An 18,118-nucleotide genomic window follows, 5' to 3' on the forward strand; every position below is an offset into this window, starting at 1 on the left:
TCAACAAAGCATGTTTGATTCCTAGCTAAGCTAGGTTTCCTACTGTTTACACCATCCACAAAGTTATAGCTTTATGTTTTTTTTCCTCCTTGATCATAATTGATAATTTATAAGAATTAAAACTTAACCAAAATGTAACCAAGTTGCTTCTTCAATTTTTCAAAACTTATCAGGGGTTATAACATATTGGGAGATAACTTATGAGAAGTAATACTATATGTATGTATATATATATATATATATATATATTGTAATAATTTTACTTTGTTATCTATAGACTCTCGTAGATTACATCCTATTATTATTTATTGAGCAATAGTAAGTATAATTACTTCCAAAACTTTAAATTTGTATTTCAACATATGACATATCTTTTATTCATTATATGGAGCACAAATAACATGTGCAGTAACACCTGTTTTCATAAGAACTCCATCTAATAACTCTACACAAACATGAAGAAAAATAAATATACCTCTAATGTGTATAAACTGATTGCAATGGGTTGAGTCACCTTTGGTAGAATGAAGGACACACCTCAACATGCAAAACTGGAATAGAAAATATAGTTACAAGTGACTATGATAAGGAGTCCTAGAATGAGGCATAATAAAGATCACTTTCATTATTTGGCCTTTTGGGTTGTGAAAGAACAAAGAAGTAGGGAATCTTGCAAAAGAATTAGCATGCATCCACATGGCACAGTGCTGAGAAAAGAAGAAAAAAGAAAGAAAAAAACACAGAGTGTACCCCAAGCCCACATTTGTTGTCACCACAACCCTTTCAGCTGCAAAGCAATTGCCACTCACAAATTCTGAACCCAAATTGCTTAACTGGCACAACTTTTTGATCCAATGGCCTTCAGTTCTCACCACTCTCTGACTGTGTGTCCAATACAGAATTGATGGGAATGTGGATGCATGGATGCATGGATGGGTATGTGGGTGAAGGTTTTTATTACATCCAGGTGGTAATGTGTGTGTGTGTGTGGTAGTTTTTTTTTTTTTTTTTTTTTTTTTTTTCTAACAGTGAAGGAGGACATTGGTGGTGGTGGTGTGATTGATGAAGAAGGAAAGGAATGTGATCCAGCTTAAGGAGGAGTAACCAATTTCTGGTAGCTATGGAGCTGGACCACATGATGGGGTTGAGGATTGCACCCTTGAATCATTGCTTTCCTGTTGCTGGCAGGGAAAATGATGCTGGCTGCTGCTGCTCCTGCTGCCACTGCTTCTCTGCAGCTGCAGTGTTGACACTGTCTCTTGTGGTAGAAGTCTGCAGAAGCTGCTTATATATATATATATATATATATGTGTGTGTGTGTGTGTGAGATACTCAAGGAGCCACCCTCACAGACCATGCTCAGTTGAAGTAAATGCTGCAACTTCAGAGCTTCTACATATATGGAAATGGATGAGATTTTTTTTTTTTTTTCTTCCCACTGAGTTGTTCAGATGAAGTTTCATGATGAGAACATAAGCTCTATTCCTTGGGAGAAGAACATTAAATGATTCTCTTAATCTGGGTTTGTTTTTGATTTTGAGGTACTGAATATGAAAAGCACTCAGTAGAACAGTACACAAAAAATAAAGCTGGAGTTTTTATATTATTTTATATTATTTTCTTTATTTATTTATTTAGTTTCTACGTTGGATTTGACCAACACTCGTACCCTGCAGGAAAGCTTGGCAGCTGGAGCCTGGACGCAGAGGGGGGTGGCAGAGGAAGGGCCCATTTTGCATTGAATGGGGCTCTGATTTTGAGACGCCGGTCGTCACAGGTTAGCTGGTCCTCCTCGTAGAAGTGGTGTAACAACGAAGCAGAGGGCTAGTGGGTGCATGAATGCGTCACCATCAGGGAGAGAAAACCTATTTCAACCCCCAGAAGAAATGTCTGGAATTATTGGCATCCGTTTGCCCTGATGTGGAAGTGCAATTGCTGGAATCGGTTGTGACTGTAGTACACACTGCAACGCTGCAGCACTATTTCGAAGAAGAAGTAGAAAGAGAAGAAGAAGAAGAAGAAGAAGAAGAAGCCAGGCAATGACGACGATCACTCACACATGAATCATACTGTCACCGTCACACTGCTGTATTATTATCTTACACATCCCCCCCCCTTTTCCCCACCGGTACTGTCTGTCCCCTGACAGACTCTTCAAAGCTCCTCCTCCTCCGCGCATTGCATTGCACTGGAGCTTCTTTTTCTATTTCCCATACCCGAGGAGACCAGGTGGTATGCTGTCATGATGAAGTTAGGTTACCAACTTATACTGTAGTCTTCGAACGCGTTGCGTAGTGTAACTTATCTTGCTTCTGGGAGCCGGCTGTGTGAGTAATACTTGTCGACCACTGTTCATACTCACTCAGTTACTCCCTCGCTGCCTGGTATTCATCTCAAGCTTAGGAGTTTCGCGAGCTCCAGGTGAGTGTTGCCGGCCTGCAAGCTAGTGTTGTTGACAAGTATCAGTGTTGGAGAAACTGATGGTTGACATTGGATGTTAAGTTGTCGCGCTGCTGCAGAGGAGGATGATTCACTACCGAGCTGGCCGCGAGGAGTGGGCAGATGAGAGAAGGGATGGTTGAGTCCGGTGTGGTGAGGACCTCGAGAACTGACGATTTGAGAATGTGACTCATTTCGAGGAGCTATGCTGTTGTTTGGAGCTAATTTAGCCCAGCTGCTGTTTGGGGGGTTAAGAAGGGGTTTCATGGTCACTGTAGTTTACTTAATTAGGAAGCATATTTGAGGCTGAGGAGAGTGGAAGCCTTGTGTAGTGGAGGCTTGGTGCTGGAAGCTCCGGAAATTGTCCTGCCTTACGGTACATCGTCTCTATCAAAGGTGCACTGCAGTACCAAGCGATATCCTTAGTGCTATTGCTGCAGCACTAACTCCTTTTGGGAGTGCTTGACTGAGGTACTGCAGGGGAACCACTGATGCCGTGCCTGGACAATGTGCCGTTACAGTTTTTTCAAAGTTGAGTCTTGATTGGCTTTGCAGTTACTGCCAAAGATTAAGCGCACTGGTAACGCTAATGTTTTCTTTTCATCCATCACCACCACCTCCTCCTTCCCCTCCTCCGTCTGTATCGAGATCGCAGCTGCTGCCATCTTCTCTCTTTATCTTGCCATTCTTGAGTGGCAGTCTAACAGTTTGATTAAGTAGTGACGTGGTTACCGCTTTTCGTTTTCTTCCTTTAACAGTATATCAATCACTACGTTGTACCTTAAAAGCATTCTTGATGTCTCGGAAAACCTCTATGAAAGGAAGTCATGTGTAGGACTTTGACGAGCCACCCGTCAATCGTAATAAGAGGAGTTCGCAATGGCCTAGATTGAGCACCACTTAGCTTCTGCTACCGTTCGGGCTCAAGGGTTCATGGGTACCCAGACTTAGTGAGGCAGCACGCGATAACTATATGCGTACTGGACATAGGCGCCTGTCTACTCTTGGTTTTGGTGAATGTTTTTATTCGATGATAATAATCCTGTGAGAGCTTCAAAATTTCAAGCTTTGTAGATGTCAATAACCACTAATAGCAGCGCAGATCCAAGAAACAAACTTAGGGGGTGATTATATTACATGGCTATGTCGCCCAAACGTCGTTGAGAGGATTCAAGGAGAATAAGATTTGGCGCTGCCAATACAAAAATTCGCAATATCCAATGGGAGACAAGAATGCCCCGCAGGGTCTTGCCCACAAGGTTTTCTCGGCCAGGCACAGAGCGAAGCTTTTGCTACCCTTTTGTCTTCTCGTTGTCGGCATTGTTTGGAGCTCCTCAAGCTTGATACCTTTCAGCTCCATGCCCGGATCTCGCGTTTACTTGCGTCAGTGCGCAACCTGCGCCCCAGAAGCGGTACTTTCAGGAGATAACCTTGAAGAGGTGGGAGGTTCTACAACTCTTCAATTAAAGGTGAGGAACATATTGTCCTTCTCTCTGCTCTTGTTACGAATAATTTTTGGCTATCGTGAAGTTGACTTAAATGCAGACTGAAAATGTTCATGCTATTTGAATATCATTCAGTATTCTTTTGACATGCAACTGTTTCAATCTCACAGTGATTGAACACTTGGATTTGTGTCTTTTTAGGAGAGTCTCAACGTGCAAGATGGTCGGCATCCTCAAGCAGACACTAGGTCACAATTAGCTGCTGGCAAAAATTCCAAGGCTGGAGATGCAAGAAGTGGCAAGAATGCAGCTCTAGCGGGGAAAAAACCGAGGAAAACACTGGTACCTGATTTAGCTCTATCAGCGACGGTGGAGACAGAGGATTCACCCCTAGGTAGAAAATCTTTCTCCAAAGAAGACGATGAAGAAGACACCCAGCCTGACAAACCAGTAGAAATGGAGGAAATGGACATTCTCCGCACGGAGCTTTCTGCTGCTCTGATGCAGAGTGAGAAGCGTGCACACGGTGGCGACACTCGCATAACTGGCGATTTGTATGCGAACGGTGACAGATACGCGTTGCGAATCCTCGACGAGATTAGGTCTAATTCGGCTCCCCCCTCAGAGAATTCATCGAGCACAGATGGAGGCTCTTGCAAAGGGAGGTACATTTACGTCTACGATCTACCTTCGGAATTCAATGTCGACCTTGTGAAAAGGTGTGACTCTCTTCTGCCATGGTTTGGCCTCTGTGAGTACTTCCAGAACTCAGGATTCGGTAGAGTTGTTGCACCAGAGGGAGGAAAGAATGACTCTTCTCAGATTCTACAGCCTGCCAAGCGATGGTTCAACACGCACCAATATTCCTTGGAGCTCGTCTCCCATGCTCGGATTCTGAAGTATCGGTGTCGGACGGACGACCAGAGCAAAGCGTCCTTGTTCTATATTCCGTACTATGGTGGACTTGATGTGATCCGTTGGCACTGGGCTCTAAATGCCACGAATGAGAAGCGTGATGCCCTTGGCCGGAAGCTGGTGCGCTGGCTTGAGAACCAGCCGTCGTGGAATCGGCGCGGGGGACTCGACCATGTGCTGGTGTTGGGCAAGATTTCATGGGATTTCCGGCGTCAGATCACGGGGGATTGGGGAAGCAGGCTGCTGGAATTCTCCGAAATGCAGAAGGTAACGAAACTGCTCATAGAGCGCAACCCATGGCACAAAAACGACATCGGCGTGCCACATCCCACTTTCTTCCATCCCAAATCTGCTTCAGACATCCGTCGCTGGCTGACACACGTCGAATCCCAAGACCGGAAGAACCTCGCAAGCTTTGTCGGGAAAGATCGCCACCTAGATCCGAACAATGTCCGCGGCGCCCTCATCGACCAGTGCCGCAACGCATCAGCACACAACGACTGCTTCTTTCTAGAATGCGAGCGCGACAAGTGCTTGCTACCAGCGTACGTTACCAGGGTTTTCCTCACGTCCCACTTTTGCATGCAACCACCCGGGGATAGCCCGACTCGACGCTCCGTGTTCGATTCTCTTGTTGCAGGCTGCATTCCTGTCTTATTCCACCCCTGCACGGCGTACCTGCAGTACCCGTGGCACCTCCCCAGCAACACTTCCTCCTGGTCGGTATACATCTCCGAGAACGACGTCAAGTCGGGCAAAGTGAACGTCATGGACGTTCTGAAAAAAATCTCCAAACACGACCGCGACGCCATGCGCAGAGTGATCCTCAAGGACATCATTCCCAAAATCATCTACGGGGAGCCTGGTGCGGATATCGCGCCCTTCAAGGACGCATTTGACATTGTGCTGGAGAATCTCTTGTATCGCGCCGCCCACTCTCCTGACCTGGAGCAACTCTCCCAGAACTAACCCCGCACCAAAGACGATCGATGATTAGCTCCGAAAGGGTCAGTCATCTCGTGTACTAGCCGGATGAGAGTGCGGGGTTCAATCCTTCATATCCACAGAGTTTTGCTGCACACTGATCTATCGAGCAAACTGAAGGTTTGAATGTGGGTACGATTGTGCGCAGTCTCTCGAAACTCCAAACCAGCAGCCGACTGATCAGGCTGCATGGTTGCTCATGGAGCAGCAACATGGTTTCGACAAACCTCCAGAGTTAGTGTTATAGCTCTAAAAGTATGGTTAAACCAGCTTTGCAGCTCGGGATTATTGTAGGATTGTAGCATCGATAGCCAGTAACCATGGTTTCAATGGCCTGGCCCTAGTGTGGTCCTCCATGTACAGCACCAGTGCCCAGCTTGCTCATTTAATCATTCCTTCTCCGCGAATTCATTCCACTGCAGGTTGTCAGTTGTGTTGCCGGTGATTTTCAACCCATTGATTGAATGCTGCCAAATTCTATGTGCATTTACTCCCACGTTGTTTCTATGCAATAGAATTTCTCATGTGCTTTGTTCCTTGAGCACCCTCTTTACTGTCGACAGTTGCTATTTGCACAGCAACACGAAAGATGTAATCCAAGCCTTTCCTTTGGAATTCAGATGGGTATTCCTTTTTTAAGTGCCAAGACTCCACCAGCTGAAATTCACAGTAGTATTTTGTTCTATGGAAGGCTGCTCTTCTGGAAATCAAGGTTCTGGTTTGTTTGTTTGTTTCAATAAGCATACACAAAATGTGACACTTAGAATGGCCACTGCCTTAATTCAACATGCCATAATCTCATTCTAGCAAATACTATTATGTATTATGTGCTGAATACTTGAACTGAGGAGATCAGTTCAGGAGCAAATTTGTTCACCAACATTTAGTGTTAAGCACATACCAACAGACAAGCAATATAAAACCCAAGTCTAACTAAATATATAAATACATCACAAAAAAGTGTTGCCATCATCAGAGCATGGGAAGCTTTCAACTTCATTTCATGCCCTCCAAAAGCACACCACCACATGTGATGTGTAGAGCAAGACCATGTGCAAGTGAACAATTGATATGAATGAGCATGAAAAAGGTGATAGATTACTGTTGTGAGTGGGAGACCCAGTCCTACCTGTTGGGTAGTGTGGTGGCTGCTAAGTCACAAGCTCATTCATGCAGTCCCTCTCTCCAGGGGAGGTTGAGATTGAAGCACAGCACAATAATAAACAGTGCCTCCATTTCTTCTGATGTTGCTGCACTCACAGTTGCAAAGAGATGTGAGATGTCTATTCAACAGAAAACTCAAAAGTTGATACTAGAGGTGGATAATTTATTGAATCCTTGAAAGTTTGTTTGCTTTTTCAAAAACTTTAACATGTACAAGGTAAATTTATAGCATAAGTTTAAGTATTTGAAAAACGACAACTTTTTAATGGTCTAATATTCTAGTTTTAAAGTAGACATAAGAAAACCACATAAGTATACTTGTTTATTTTTATTGATCTCTATTTGATGTATATATAATTAAGCAATTGTATAGGGCTCTATTTAGCCATCTCTTTTTCATATTATATTCCTTTCCATCCATAAATAGTCCCACCTGTTTATAAAATTACTTCTTGTTCTATTTTTATTATAAAAAAAATTCCTTTCATGTTCTTTCCCAAAGTACTTGCCCATAGTCGTAAAGGCCTTGCAGGTTCGTTTATTCAATGGAACACAAAAATCCCGCTCAGCAACATGATAGTCCATGCACAACCGGGTCCATTGTTATTTAGACTGTAAGCATTTATCATACAATCCAGCTCCCCGTGTTAGGACAAAGGACAATAATGTGTCCATCTTCACCACTAATGCAATTGCTCTTCGCTGTTAGTGCCAAAAGAAACTTTAAAATGTGTAAACAATAACCTTGAAACTCGGGGAAGATTGCTTCCTCCAAGAGTTCTCTGCACTCCAGAATTAGGGTTTAGGCCTTGGAGGGCGCGTTGCATGCATGCTTTGAAGCCAATGCCGGTGATTGCATTGGATGGTAGCAGTGCAATTGATCGATTGGTAGTAGGAGCTGCTTGCCATGGCTACTCCACCGCCTCTCAATTTCACTGGTACCGATCATCCTCTCTACTTTCATCAATTGATTGCAACGTTTTAGCAGCTTGATGATGTGCCTGTATTCAGAATTCGAGATTTAGGGTTTGTGGTACGTATTGGTGATCCATGTGAATTATTGGGGTTTAGTTCGAGGTTCAGATGGACTGTCCTTGCGTACTGGACCGCCATCTAGTGGCATGCCTACAGCTACAGTTGAGAGTGAGTCTCCGTCTCCTTCACTTGTTTTCGAGTTTTGTGTTTGTGTTTTTCAATTTTCAATATTATGGCCAATGGTTGACGGAGTTGCAAATTCATGTGAGGATGGATCGTCTTTGTAATCGGCAAGGTCGCGGTACTGATGGTATTGTGGAGATGGGGTCTAGGCAACTTGTTGCAAGTATGAGAAGGCAAGATCTCAATGCTGGATCTAATTAACCCTGAATATAACCGAAGGCTAGTGCTCAATGGACAACAGCTGAAGTCAAATTTTTTTCATGCACTTGTAATATGTCTGGTTGTCTGGAAAGAAAAGGAAGATTTAGTAAATTTTCTGTTTGGTGAACTTAGTGTTACTGTTGTGGTGGGGTGGACTTGGGCAGGATACTGTGCAGTGCATCACCTTTTAGCCGAGATGGAAGCAGATTAGCAGCAACTTCACTAAATGCTGTAGTTATTTATGATACAGACTATGGTTGAGGAATTATTCAACTACCGGCAGTGGGTGTTGAGGTATGGCGTTCTCACCACTGGGCGAGAATTTGCTGATATTTCAAAAGCCTCAAGGACAGCAGTAGAATTTGACTCTGAGATTTGAAAACCGGATTATCGTTTTGTAGCAACTCCACAAGTCCCTCTCCAAATCCTCGCGGTGGTTGCGTTCTTCTCTTGATTGTAGCGTCTGTTGTACGATATTGATTTACTTTCACGATCCTCGGATGGCGATGAGGTCCAGCAGTGTTGGTTCAGTGTTCCTCTACGTCAGGCCAGTCATTCAATTCACTGATGATGATGAAATAGTAGGATGTCGGTTGGGGACGAGCGAAGCACACATTTTTGGTGGACGTGATCTTTTGAAAGGCACCATCTATTGGTGTCGGTTGCCAGGAATTAATGGTGTTCAACTTGCACACATTTACTTCACCTATTGCTGCATACGTACCTGAGGTGCGGATTTCTACATACCGGTTTCTACTGCTATGGCTTGATGTTCTTGGAACTTACTGTGTTGTAGGATCTTTCTTGTATCTCTTGTAGACGTCACTTTCGCCACCAAATGGTCATAATTCAGTTGAGTGTTGATGCTTAGAATCTGAGCTGTAATATTTTTTGCTTCAGTGTAGTGGGGCCATCTATCCCCTCCCCCCAGCTTTCATCTTATTTCTGGCTCTTGGAAGAATGTAGTGCGCGATGGAATCCTTCAGGCGGTTGTATCCCCTATGGAAGAGCAATCAGTATTTATATTAAGGCATTACTCATGAAGCATGAGTGCCACATATTCAGATTATTGTGTGTCATGCGATCTCCGTTCTCTACAATATTCTACAACAAAGGGGAATTAGAATTAATCTTTGACAAACGTCATACAATCCGTTTGGCGGGGTCGTGTGTTGTGCTGTTACCTTGTAATTAGAAGTGTCATGTTTGGGGCAGTTGTTTTGGGTGTGTTCTTATTGCGAATATCTTTAGATTTGTTTCTACCTTCTCACCCAAAAAATTCATCCCGATTTGTTGCTCTTAACCCCCCCCCAAGCTTTAAGTCTTCTGCTTGGCGGGTTTCGGCAATGTATCAGGGGACCACGTAAGTATTAATGAAGCTTTTTGAACAAACAAACACGCTTGTGAGTGTAAGAGCATCATCAAACCGGGTCGTGGTTGATTTTTCCTTATTTTTGTCCGAGCTTATAGAATCGAGGTAATCTGAAATGCTTGATGGAGTCCTGCTTGATGTGATGATTATCCAGACCTACCCCCATTGGTTTGAAGCAAGATTTGGGCACCGAAGGCTGTCCATTTAAGCACGAGTACGAATTGAGAGGATTGAAGGAAATCACACATCACCAAGTTTAGGAACATGAAAAGTAATGTCGATGCTGTGTACGAATCAGGTTACATTGTGCAGGTCTTGAGGAAGCCGTTGGTATTGAGTGATCGATCGAAGTTATTCAAATCTATGACCAGAGTGTTGAAGATTGGTACCGTAACCTTCAGAATAATAACACTTGTGATTATGGCTAAATAACCTAGTGTCGAATGACGAAGGTTTTGGTGCAGGTGTGATGTGAATGCAGCAAACTAGAAATGACTTTATTGACAGAATCAACAGTTTTGCAACCATTGAAAGGGGAACACTATCAGTGTAGGCAAAATCTAATCTCCTATAGTCCTCAATTGCAATTCTTCTCTAGCAAAATCATTAACTGCGATTGTACTCATCCCTGAGGATGTGGCGGGTACGGTTGTCCAAGCCTCAATGTCCTCTCGTTGCTTGTGCGACTCGACCTCCTTGTCTTGGTTATCATCTTTTTGTCTCCTTTCCTGCACGAAAACCACTCCCGGCTCTTCATCCACAACTTCGTATACTTTGGGTTTCCGCGACCGGTCAATGTTTTCGCGTTCAGGATTCTGGATTGACCCCATGCCGATCTCCAATGCTGCCCAACCTAGAGCAAGCCCCGCCACCCCAAGCACCGCGCTCAGCAACATGTTACTCTTTCTTTTATCTTTAGGAATGCCCCCTTCGTTTCCCATCGCTGTGTTTTGCCAACTGTTGTCTGCAAATCTAGTTCTCTGTCGCAAATTCTACTCTGTACCTGAAAACCATAACTGATGACCCTTCTCTCTGCTGCTACAGATAGCTTACTTTTATTCTTCGTCATTCGACTCTTCGAGCCAAGTCACTGCATGTGAGTAGGTCATCGTGTACGTGTACAGCTTAGAATTAGCTCTGAATGCTTCGAATATGGCTAACCGGCAACTGGCAGGCTTCAGGAGCTTTCTGGTTACGTGTCCGTTATCGAATTTCACGCTTCAGGATCTCTCTGCAATTGGTGCTCTATCTTGTTTCCTGTACACGAAATCCAAACCTTATAATTCTGACCATTTAATAAATATATCCTCATAAAATCTATCCACTTTACTGAGGTGCTTCAGTATTCCAGGTGGGGTTTGTATGTTGAAGTGGCAGAAAATTCTACGAGCAGCTTCAATAAAATCTTTGTATTATTCTTAGCAAAGCATCGCCTAAAATCAAACTCAAAATACTTCCCAAATCGGTGATTCTCAAGAAGATCATATCCTTGCTAAGGGTTTTGCAGATGCATTGCATTAAAGACAATGTTACTTAATATGCACTTTTAAAATGTTTCCTAAGTTGATCTATGACACATTTTCAGATCATTACAATCAGCATATGCCTTGGACACGCAAGCATTTCCATAATATGTGAGAACAATTGATATTGCCAGTATACTCCCTTGGCGTCACCACTCTCCCAGTTTGCATGGAAGCGTTCTCTGCACGCTCTAAACATAGTGCAAGCTAAAACAATTCCAACACGCTGGTAGTAATGGTAAAAATGATATTAAAAAAATCCAATGTTGAAAAAGTGGACTAGATAGCACATGAGCACTGATTCCGCAAGTTCCCACTAAGGTACTTGTACAACAAACGCTCTGCAAATAAAAATTGGCACTCCAATGTGTTGTCGGATCCTTTTAGTCCCGGAAGACCCACGCAAGGTGCACCTTTGAAGTATTGATCTCCTACGTGCTTGCACGCCAATTTCCTCACTGAAAACCAGCAAAGTGCGCGTGCGTAGAGGTGGCTATTTTGAAACCTTTCAAATGCAACTGAGAGCATGATTACATCAATTTGCTTCACTTCTCGAAGCCCAGATGATAATCACCTCTCTTAGTTTCAAATTAGTTTCATTTTCACGCCACATATTACCGCGTTCTTCGCTGAAGTGATATACTGTCATGCCAATCTGCCTGGTCCCTGATGCAAAACATTTCCAACGATCCAAGCTGATGCAAAACTCGAAACCTGGCTGGCGTCTACCTTTCTTGAACCCTAGTTCGATGCATTGCATGAGTTTGAACATAGTTCGAATCGATGGGAGAACATCATACTAATTCTGTGATCGCACCACTACAGAAGATCAATTACAGGTTTCAAAAATGAGGTGCTTCATACGCCGATCCGCCACTTGCATGAGAGTGTGTCAAACCATCAACTACATCTTCTAGCATCTAGTGATGCAACTTTTCAACAACATTTCGGCGTCCTGCATCCAGTTTGTTTCCCACTTTTTTCCCCAGGGATAACATCTTGGCACGGTGTGAAAGTTTTGAACCATGATCCGACTCCTTGGCTTCTCCCGAGCTGGTAGCCTGTAACAAGCATGTTAGTCACTCATACACAGGTTATATAATCCCCTATCAAACGCCCCTGGTTTAGCAATTACGATTTGTAACTGGTTTTTCGAATCCGAAATTTTTACGAAAGAACAACGAAACACAAGTGAAATCCAAAGGTCCCATTATTATTATAAAAAAGAAAAAAGAAAAAAAGAGAGAAGATTAAGAGCTATTGACTATTCCATGTTTATGTTCTTATTTCCAAGAATATGGATCACAACTCTAATATCTAATAGACTCTTTTGAGGAATGAAGTCTCAAAGATACCTTGATACGTAGGGGCTGCATATCGCTCTCCGAACTTGATTCCTCCGAATGTGATGCACAGTCTTTGGACTTCGCATCTGGCATCCCCATGCTTGATGCCCCTAGCTCTGAGTCTGTAATAGATCCCAAAGTCTCTCCTCTAGGACGCTCCTCGTCTGTTAACAAAGGCTTACTTCCTCTGCTAATCGATGCAGATCCTACAGCAAGTATCACGGATGCTTGCAATTGAGCAGGATCAGATAAGAGATACTTAAGATGAGGTACACTAGCAGGTCTTGGTGATGTAGGAGTGGCTATTTGAGAATATAGTTCTGAACTGGCTGATCTTCGAGGCTCTTGGTGATGCTCCAGACCAAGCGCACTGGGTTGTAATGGCGTGGCTTGCTCGTGGTGAGCACCACTTGCAGGTTTCTGTGGTTTGGATGAGCCACTAGACATAGCACTTTTAAGGTTAGAATAGGAGGCATGAGCCTTGGGAGGCTTATTTTGGCGATTACGGATGCTTTGTGAACGAGATACTGATCGATGAATATACCTCCAAGTCTCGTCTCGTGATGGTGAACGCGTACTCTCAAAATTCTGTTTAGAGGTTTTGCGCTCAACCTCTGACGCTTGTGATACAAAGAAGGGAAAGGGAAATTCGTCTTGAGGCCGCCAGTTATCTTTGTCAGCCACCATCCAATCAAGAAGAAAGCTTTCACAATAAGGCATGACCACGGAGTTTCTAATTTGAACCTGCCGAAATACAAGAAGTTCGTCAGAATACAAAGGGACCTGTTGAACTGAGTTGGAATGCTTAACACATCCTAATGTGCAAACAAGAGAATCAGGCAGTTGACATACTTTCCGATCAAAATCAAACTGATTTACAGCGATAAATTCGATGCGCAGCCAACTGATTGCATCGTTGATGAGCTCAGAAACAGGGTTCTCGACAGAACCGCCAATTCTAGACATATACAATTCACATGAGCCTGTAGCACCTCATACTGAAGACTGTCTGAAATCTGAGAGAATATCACAAAGGAGATCCTTATGCTTCTCTGTTACAGATAAAGATCTAGCAATGACATGTTGTTGACTGAAATGTACCTTAATTTGTTTACAAATATATGCTCCCAAGGCAGTACTGCTAATCCGATGGTCACCAATACATGGCTCTGGCTCAAAGTTGATCTCAGGGTCTTCTTTGAATGAAAACCAAACTCGGTCTGACGGTGGAGCTCTCAACCTCAAGACAGCAGTTCCTTTAAATGACACCAATCTGATCTTCAGAGTTATGGGCACCTGTTCAGTGGAATTCAGTAATTTCAGAGAGTTGTTCAAAAGAGAAAGGGTCTGCTGAATTACAGAATAGCTTCTCTCCGGCTAACAGTTAGAATTGTCTTAGTACTTGCACATAATTCTAACTGACTTACAGAAATCACAAGTATTATGTACGTACACTATAGTAAAATGAAAACTAGCTAGACACGAGGTCACAAACCTGAGAGACTTGAACTGCGACCCGAGACATCACGGACTTCATTGATTGCATCCACCTTCCCTTCCAACTTCCTTCATCACCTGTGAGTAGAAGCCAATGTACCTAGAGAACACATAAGTACATTTCCAAGACGTACTTGTAAAGCTTGTAGTAATACGAGTTTCCAATAATCTTTAATATACAATATCAATAAATTCATCAGTTTAATCCATGTTCAATGTCGATTCTGTAGAGAAATTTATATTCGTCTGAATCAATGGAGCTCAGCCAAGAGTATATAGAGTAGCAGATTCTTCTCGAACATATTCAAGTGTTTCGGGCAACAAGACAGGTTGTTCAAAGATGAAACAGAGAAATATAGATAAATGAAAAATCAAGCACCTGTGCTTGAGCTAGTAGGAAGATCGGCGTGTCTGACCTCCTCCACAACAGCTGAAAAACTTGAAGAATCTGCCAAACCTAAGTCTCCTTTTATACCGGATAGAACTGCAGCTGCAGTATCGCTTTCTGAACCTGATTCGGCCAACTGAAGAGCAATTTTTTCCTGTGCGGACTGATCTCGCAAATCCAAACGCGTCTCACATGTAAGGTGACCTCCACCATGCCATTCCAAGTCTAACTCCATAGCTAAGGTCCCCTCAGCGTCTGCGGGAAGCATACGGACGGCAGTGGCAAAAGGAGGATGCTTCCCGAGGTCTAACTCCTTCACGTTGAGTGACTTAACATAGCTTGGAATTCTTATCTTCATAATCAGTCTCTGAACATAAAACGGATTCCAAGATGAGAAACCCATGCTATGTAATGTAACCAAGAACTACTGTCCAGTAGACAGATGGTTATTTGTTCATTACGTTAACAAGAATGCCACAAAGGCTGGGACATATCCATATGCAGATTTTAATCTAGTGATAATTAAGAGACTGTTCACTTATCAAATCTATGCGGAGATACAAGATATGTTGAGCTTGACCATAAATGACTATACACTACACGCATTTTCTTAGAATGCGATAAGAGCTTTAATAAATTAATTGTAATAGAAATACTCAGCAACAAACAGATCGCACTAGAGTATTACATTAGAAAAACGCACCTGAAAAAACCGATGTACAATTGCAAGCCCTCGTTTATTTTGATTGAAGTCAAAGTAAAGCCTCGCAATAATCATATTCAGGCAAAGCACTCCTTGTTCGATCTTCTTGCCAGACCTTTCATTTTTCGATTTCTGTACCTTATCCTGATTTGCAGGCACCTCATGACGGCAGTCCTTCTGTGTGCTTTCAGAACCGCGTTTGCTTCCTTCATTACCACTCACATCAGTTTCACTGCTTGCCAAACTTCCGAGGTGCTCAGAAGGATCACCACTGAGAATGTCGGAATCAGTAACTTCTGCACTTCCTTGAAAAAGATCGTTGGTGCCACTGTGGCTTTTGTCACTGAGATCAGCATCTTTGTTTCTCCAGTTCTTGTTATTATGCTGTTGGGGTTCTTTTCTACGCTGAACTTCATCCATGATATCAACAAATTTTGCCTCCTTGGTGTCCCTCCCAAATGAAGCGTACCGCGTCAACTTCTTCCACATCATCCGTTTCTTGGAATGTCCTTCGACCTCCTCCTTTTGTTTCACATTCGGACGCCTACCTTCACCTGCCCCATTGAACTTAATTAAATATGGCATGTTTACTTCAGCCAAGCGAGTATACTCCTTGTACCTCCTTTTCGTCGAGAAGGTCCAATCGCTTTTTTCCTTACTGGCCATTGCTCGAAATGCTTCGCACCAAGCTTCCTTCGCATATCCCGTCTCTGAGAAGAATAGAAACTGATTACACCCGCGATATAAAACACGGTCTGGATGGTGTAACTTAATTGGGAACTTCTTCCCCCTGCAATTGAAGGATATATGCACCCAAGATGCACAAAAATCAGCAGAGAACAAACACTTTTTGGAACTTAATTATGACGACCAAAAATACGCAATCAATCCTAGAAAACTACTGAATAGGAACGTAGCAATTGCAGAAGTGTATATCACTGAAGCTCAACTATTCTTCCTCAAAAGTGACCAACGGGATGTCAGTCGCATCCTGAATAAGATCTAAAAAAGAGTAAGTAAACCATAAGTAAATATGTGGCACGAAGATAGATACCATTTTCGGCTGGGTTCTGAACTACTTGATACTGCTACGACTTTACAATCTTCGAGCAAAACTTCTTCTTCAGTCCCATCAGCTGCTCTCAAGAATAAAATTTTGCCCTTCAGATGGGCGCGTCTCCGCATTGGAGCAATCTCTAATAAATCCCCTCTCGCGCCCTCAGCCTTTCTTAAAACCTCTCTTTGGCCATCTTTGTCCTTGTCTTTTCGAGGTTGTCTCATGACTACTTTTCTTATATCGACATTAGGAAGCGGGGCTACCCATGCATTTCCCTAAGAACATTTTCACATATTTAATATCGAACAAAACACTCGATTCCACTAGATTCAACCACATTGAAAGCCTGCATCTTAATGAGGCAAAAATAGAGCATCGGGTGTATAGTATCCGATTAAATTAAGAAATACATACAAGAGCATGAAGATTTCCCGTCTTGTGCACATAGCAAACCCAAAAGCACCGCCAACAATTGCCACTAGTGCACATTCCACATCTCCGAAACAGAGTGTATGTAAAGAAATATTAACCTGAAGGCTGATAGTGCCGTCTTCACAATTTACATTCAAATTCAAGTCCGAGCTTACGGTTGTGCTTCGTCTTGACGTCACTTTCAAAAACTTGCCCAGCAAATACAGGACGAGCACAAATTCTACTAGAGCTAGACCCACGATTCCGGCGACGAAGGAAGGTAAGCACGTGAACGTGCCACAATTGGGCGTCTCTAGGTTGGTGGACATGTTATTCGACGGATCCATCACGAATTCAGTACGTCAGGTCTGTCGCACAACGCAATGTCATGAAAATCCCAATGAGCCCAATATAATATATGATCAAACCCTGTACACCAACCTATCTACCGCTACCCAAAACTTGAGCCAAAAGTGGCAGTCAACTCCGTATACAATTCAGTATCCCTTACGCAATTGCAAACCGCGTTGAATTCATACATGTCAATCCAAATATGCTCCCATCACTTGTTGAATTACCGCCTCGATCCAACCCCAACCGAAGTCAAAAAGGTAGACAACCTCCATCGTTACTAGCAGATCGAACTCGCCTAGAACTTCACCTCAAACCCATTCCATTCTCCATGATTGTTAAAATTCAAACCGAACCAATCCCACAAAAGTCCTTGCTCTACATGTCTCCGGATCACAGAGTCCACATTGACCTCGGTCTAGCACCCGAAGTCCTCAAACCGCCAGACAAAGAGACACGAGCACGTAGCGCAAGCTAATGTCCGCTACAGGCAAAACACACCATCTACACGAGTAGGGATGGGACAATAGGCAGGGGCCCAGCTAAAAAACACAACCCAACCCACACAACCATTACATGTACCCATCACGAAATTGTCGAAACGCTACCAAATCCAACATGGGAAGTGCTTTAGGCAGGGGTAACAAAAGTGTGCGAAAAAGCCATTCTGGCGACGGATTATAGGAAGATATCGCCCCGAGTTAGGCAGGCTATCGTCGCGTTCCGCCTCGTGTCGCCCCAGATTTTCCCCCAGGAATTCAAAAGCCTTTCAGCTATAGGAAAATTGTGCCTGCAACCCAGTTCCATTCTCTGTCTGGCTCCGCAATTCGGCAACGCCAATCGACACGCGGTGCCTCCGCTGCCTGCACACAGCCCTGCAAGCTTCCCAGGCTTCGGTCCCGTTCGCCCCTGGCCATGTGTCGCGCTTATGGGACCTCACTTTGGGCCCTAATACCGTGCCATTGCCGCCCCGAATGTGCCGCATTCCTGACCCGTCCCCGTGCTGAAGCAGATCCCGAAGCTGTCCTGACACGAGGTCAATTTCTCACGCTCTGTTGCTGAAATGAAGTTATTGTTGGAAACCAGACCTTGAATCGTGATATTTAACAAGTAATTCCAATCTAATTATGCAATAGAAGTGCTCTTGATAATGTCCATGTATGA

The 18,118-nt window shown here is 43.5% G+C and overlaps 2 protein-coding genes and 1 long non-coding RNA gene across 8 annotated transcripts; 2 read left to right on the forward strand and 1 right to left on the reverse strand.

The window, feature by feature from the left end:
• The first annotated feature begins 1,788 nt into the window (after positions 1-1,788).
• Positions 1,789-6,199, forward strand: LOC112282748 (putative xyloglucan galactosyltransferase GT20). 2 transcript variants are annotated; one of them, XM_090250425.1, is made up of 3 exons: positions 1,789-2,421; positions 2,503-3,908; positions 4,086-6,199. In XM_090250425.1, exons 2-3 carry the CDS (start codon positions 3,660-3,662, stop codon positions 5,766-5,768), a joined length of 1,932 nt encoding a protein of 643 aa, XP_090106551.1. In that variant the 5' UTR covers positions 1,789-2,421; positions 2,503-3,659; the 3' UTR covers positions 5,769-6,199. The 2 variants fall into 2 exon arrangements, with proteins under 2 accessions (XP_090106551.1, XP_024376568.1); XM_024520800.3 differs by having other exon boundaries at positions 2,520-3,908.
• A 1,370-nt stretch (positions 6,200-7,569) lies between these two features.
• On the forward strand, positions 7,570-9,375 carry LOC149989260 (uncharacterized). Of its 4 annotated transcripts, none has more exons than XR_016502940.1 (5): positions 7,708-7,885; positions 8,019-8,090; positions 8,218-8,278; positions 8,471-9,035; positions 9,273-9,375. It is a non-coding gene; the product is annotated as an uncharacterized LOC149989260 (long non-coding RNA). The 4 variants fall into 4 exon arrangements; XR_016502939.1 differs by having other exon boundaries at positions 8,471-8,600; positions 8,892-9,375; XR_016502942.1 differs by lacking the exons at positions 8,019-8,090; positions 8,218-8,278 and having other exon boundaries at positions 7,570-7,885; positions 8,471-8,600; positions 8,892-9,375.
• Positions 9,376-11,431: 2,056 nt separating this feature from the next.
• On the reverse strand, positions 11,432-17,820 carry LOC112282231 (uncharacterized). Of its 2 annotated transcripts, none has more exons than XM_024519615.3 (9): positions 16,723-17,820; positions 16,190-16,467; positions 15,136-15,925; positions 14,424-14,799; positions 14,043-14,122; positions 13,649-13,843; positions 13,092-13,291; positions 12,557-12,986; positions 11,432-12,262 (listed from the first exon to the last, which is right to left on the reverse strand). In XM_024519615.3, exons 1-9 carry the CDS (start codon positions 16,948-16,950, stop codon positions 12,122-12,124), a joined length of 2,718 nt encoding a protein of 905 aa, XP_024375383.1. In that variant the 5' UTR covers positions 16,951-17,820; the 3' UTR covers positions 11,432-12,121. The 2 variants fall into 2 exon arrangements, with proteins under 2 accessions (XP_024375383.1, XP_024375382.1); XM_024519614.3 differs by having other exon boundaries at positions 12,557-13,291; positions 16,723-16,971; positions 17,143-17,285.
• Positions 17,821-18,118: the final 298 nt, after the last annotated feature.

Source organism: Physcomitrium patens, chromosome 5 (assembly GCF_059467195.1).
Source record: "Physcomitrium patens ecotype Gransden chromosome 5, ASM5946719v1, whole genome shotgun sequence".
In the NCBI taxonomy this organism is placed as follows: Eukaryota; Viridiplantae; Streptophyta; class Bryopsida; order Funariales; family Funariaceae; genus Physcomitrium; species Physcomitrium patens.

Excerpts from the sequence above, each read along its gene's own strand:
- LOC112282748 (XM_090250425.1), top strand. The coding sequence starts at position 3,660 with ATGGGAGACAAGAATGCCCCGCAGGGTCTTGCCCACAAGGTTTTCTCG. Across the intron at positions 3,909-4,085 it reads CTACAACTCTTCAATTAAAG|GAGAGTCTCAACGTGCAAGA; the intron begins GTGAGGAACATA and ends GTGTCTTTTTAG.
- LOC112282231 (XM_024519614.3), bottom strand. The coding sequence starts at position 16,950 with ATGGATCCGTCGAATAACATGTCCACCAACCTAGAGACGCCCAATTGT. Across the intron at positions 14,800-15,135 it reads TTGTACATCGGTTTTTTCAG|AGACTGATTATGAAGATAAG; the intron begins GTGCGTTTTTCT and ends TTTTATGTTCAG. Across the intron at positions 12,263-12,556 it reads TGCAGCCCCTACGTATCAAG|GCTACCAGCTCGGGAGAAGC; the intron begins GTATCTTTGAGA and ends TGCTTGTTACAG.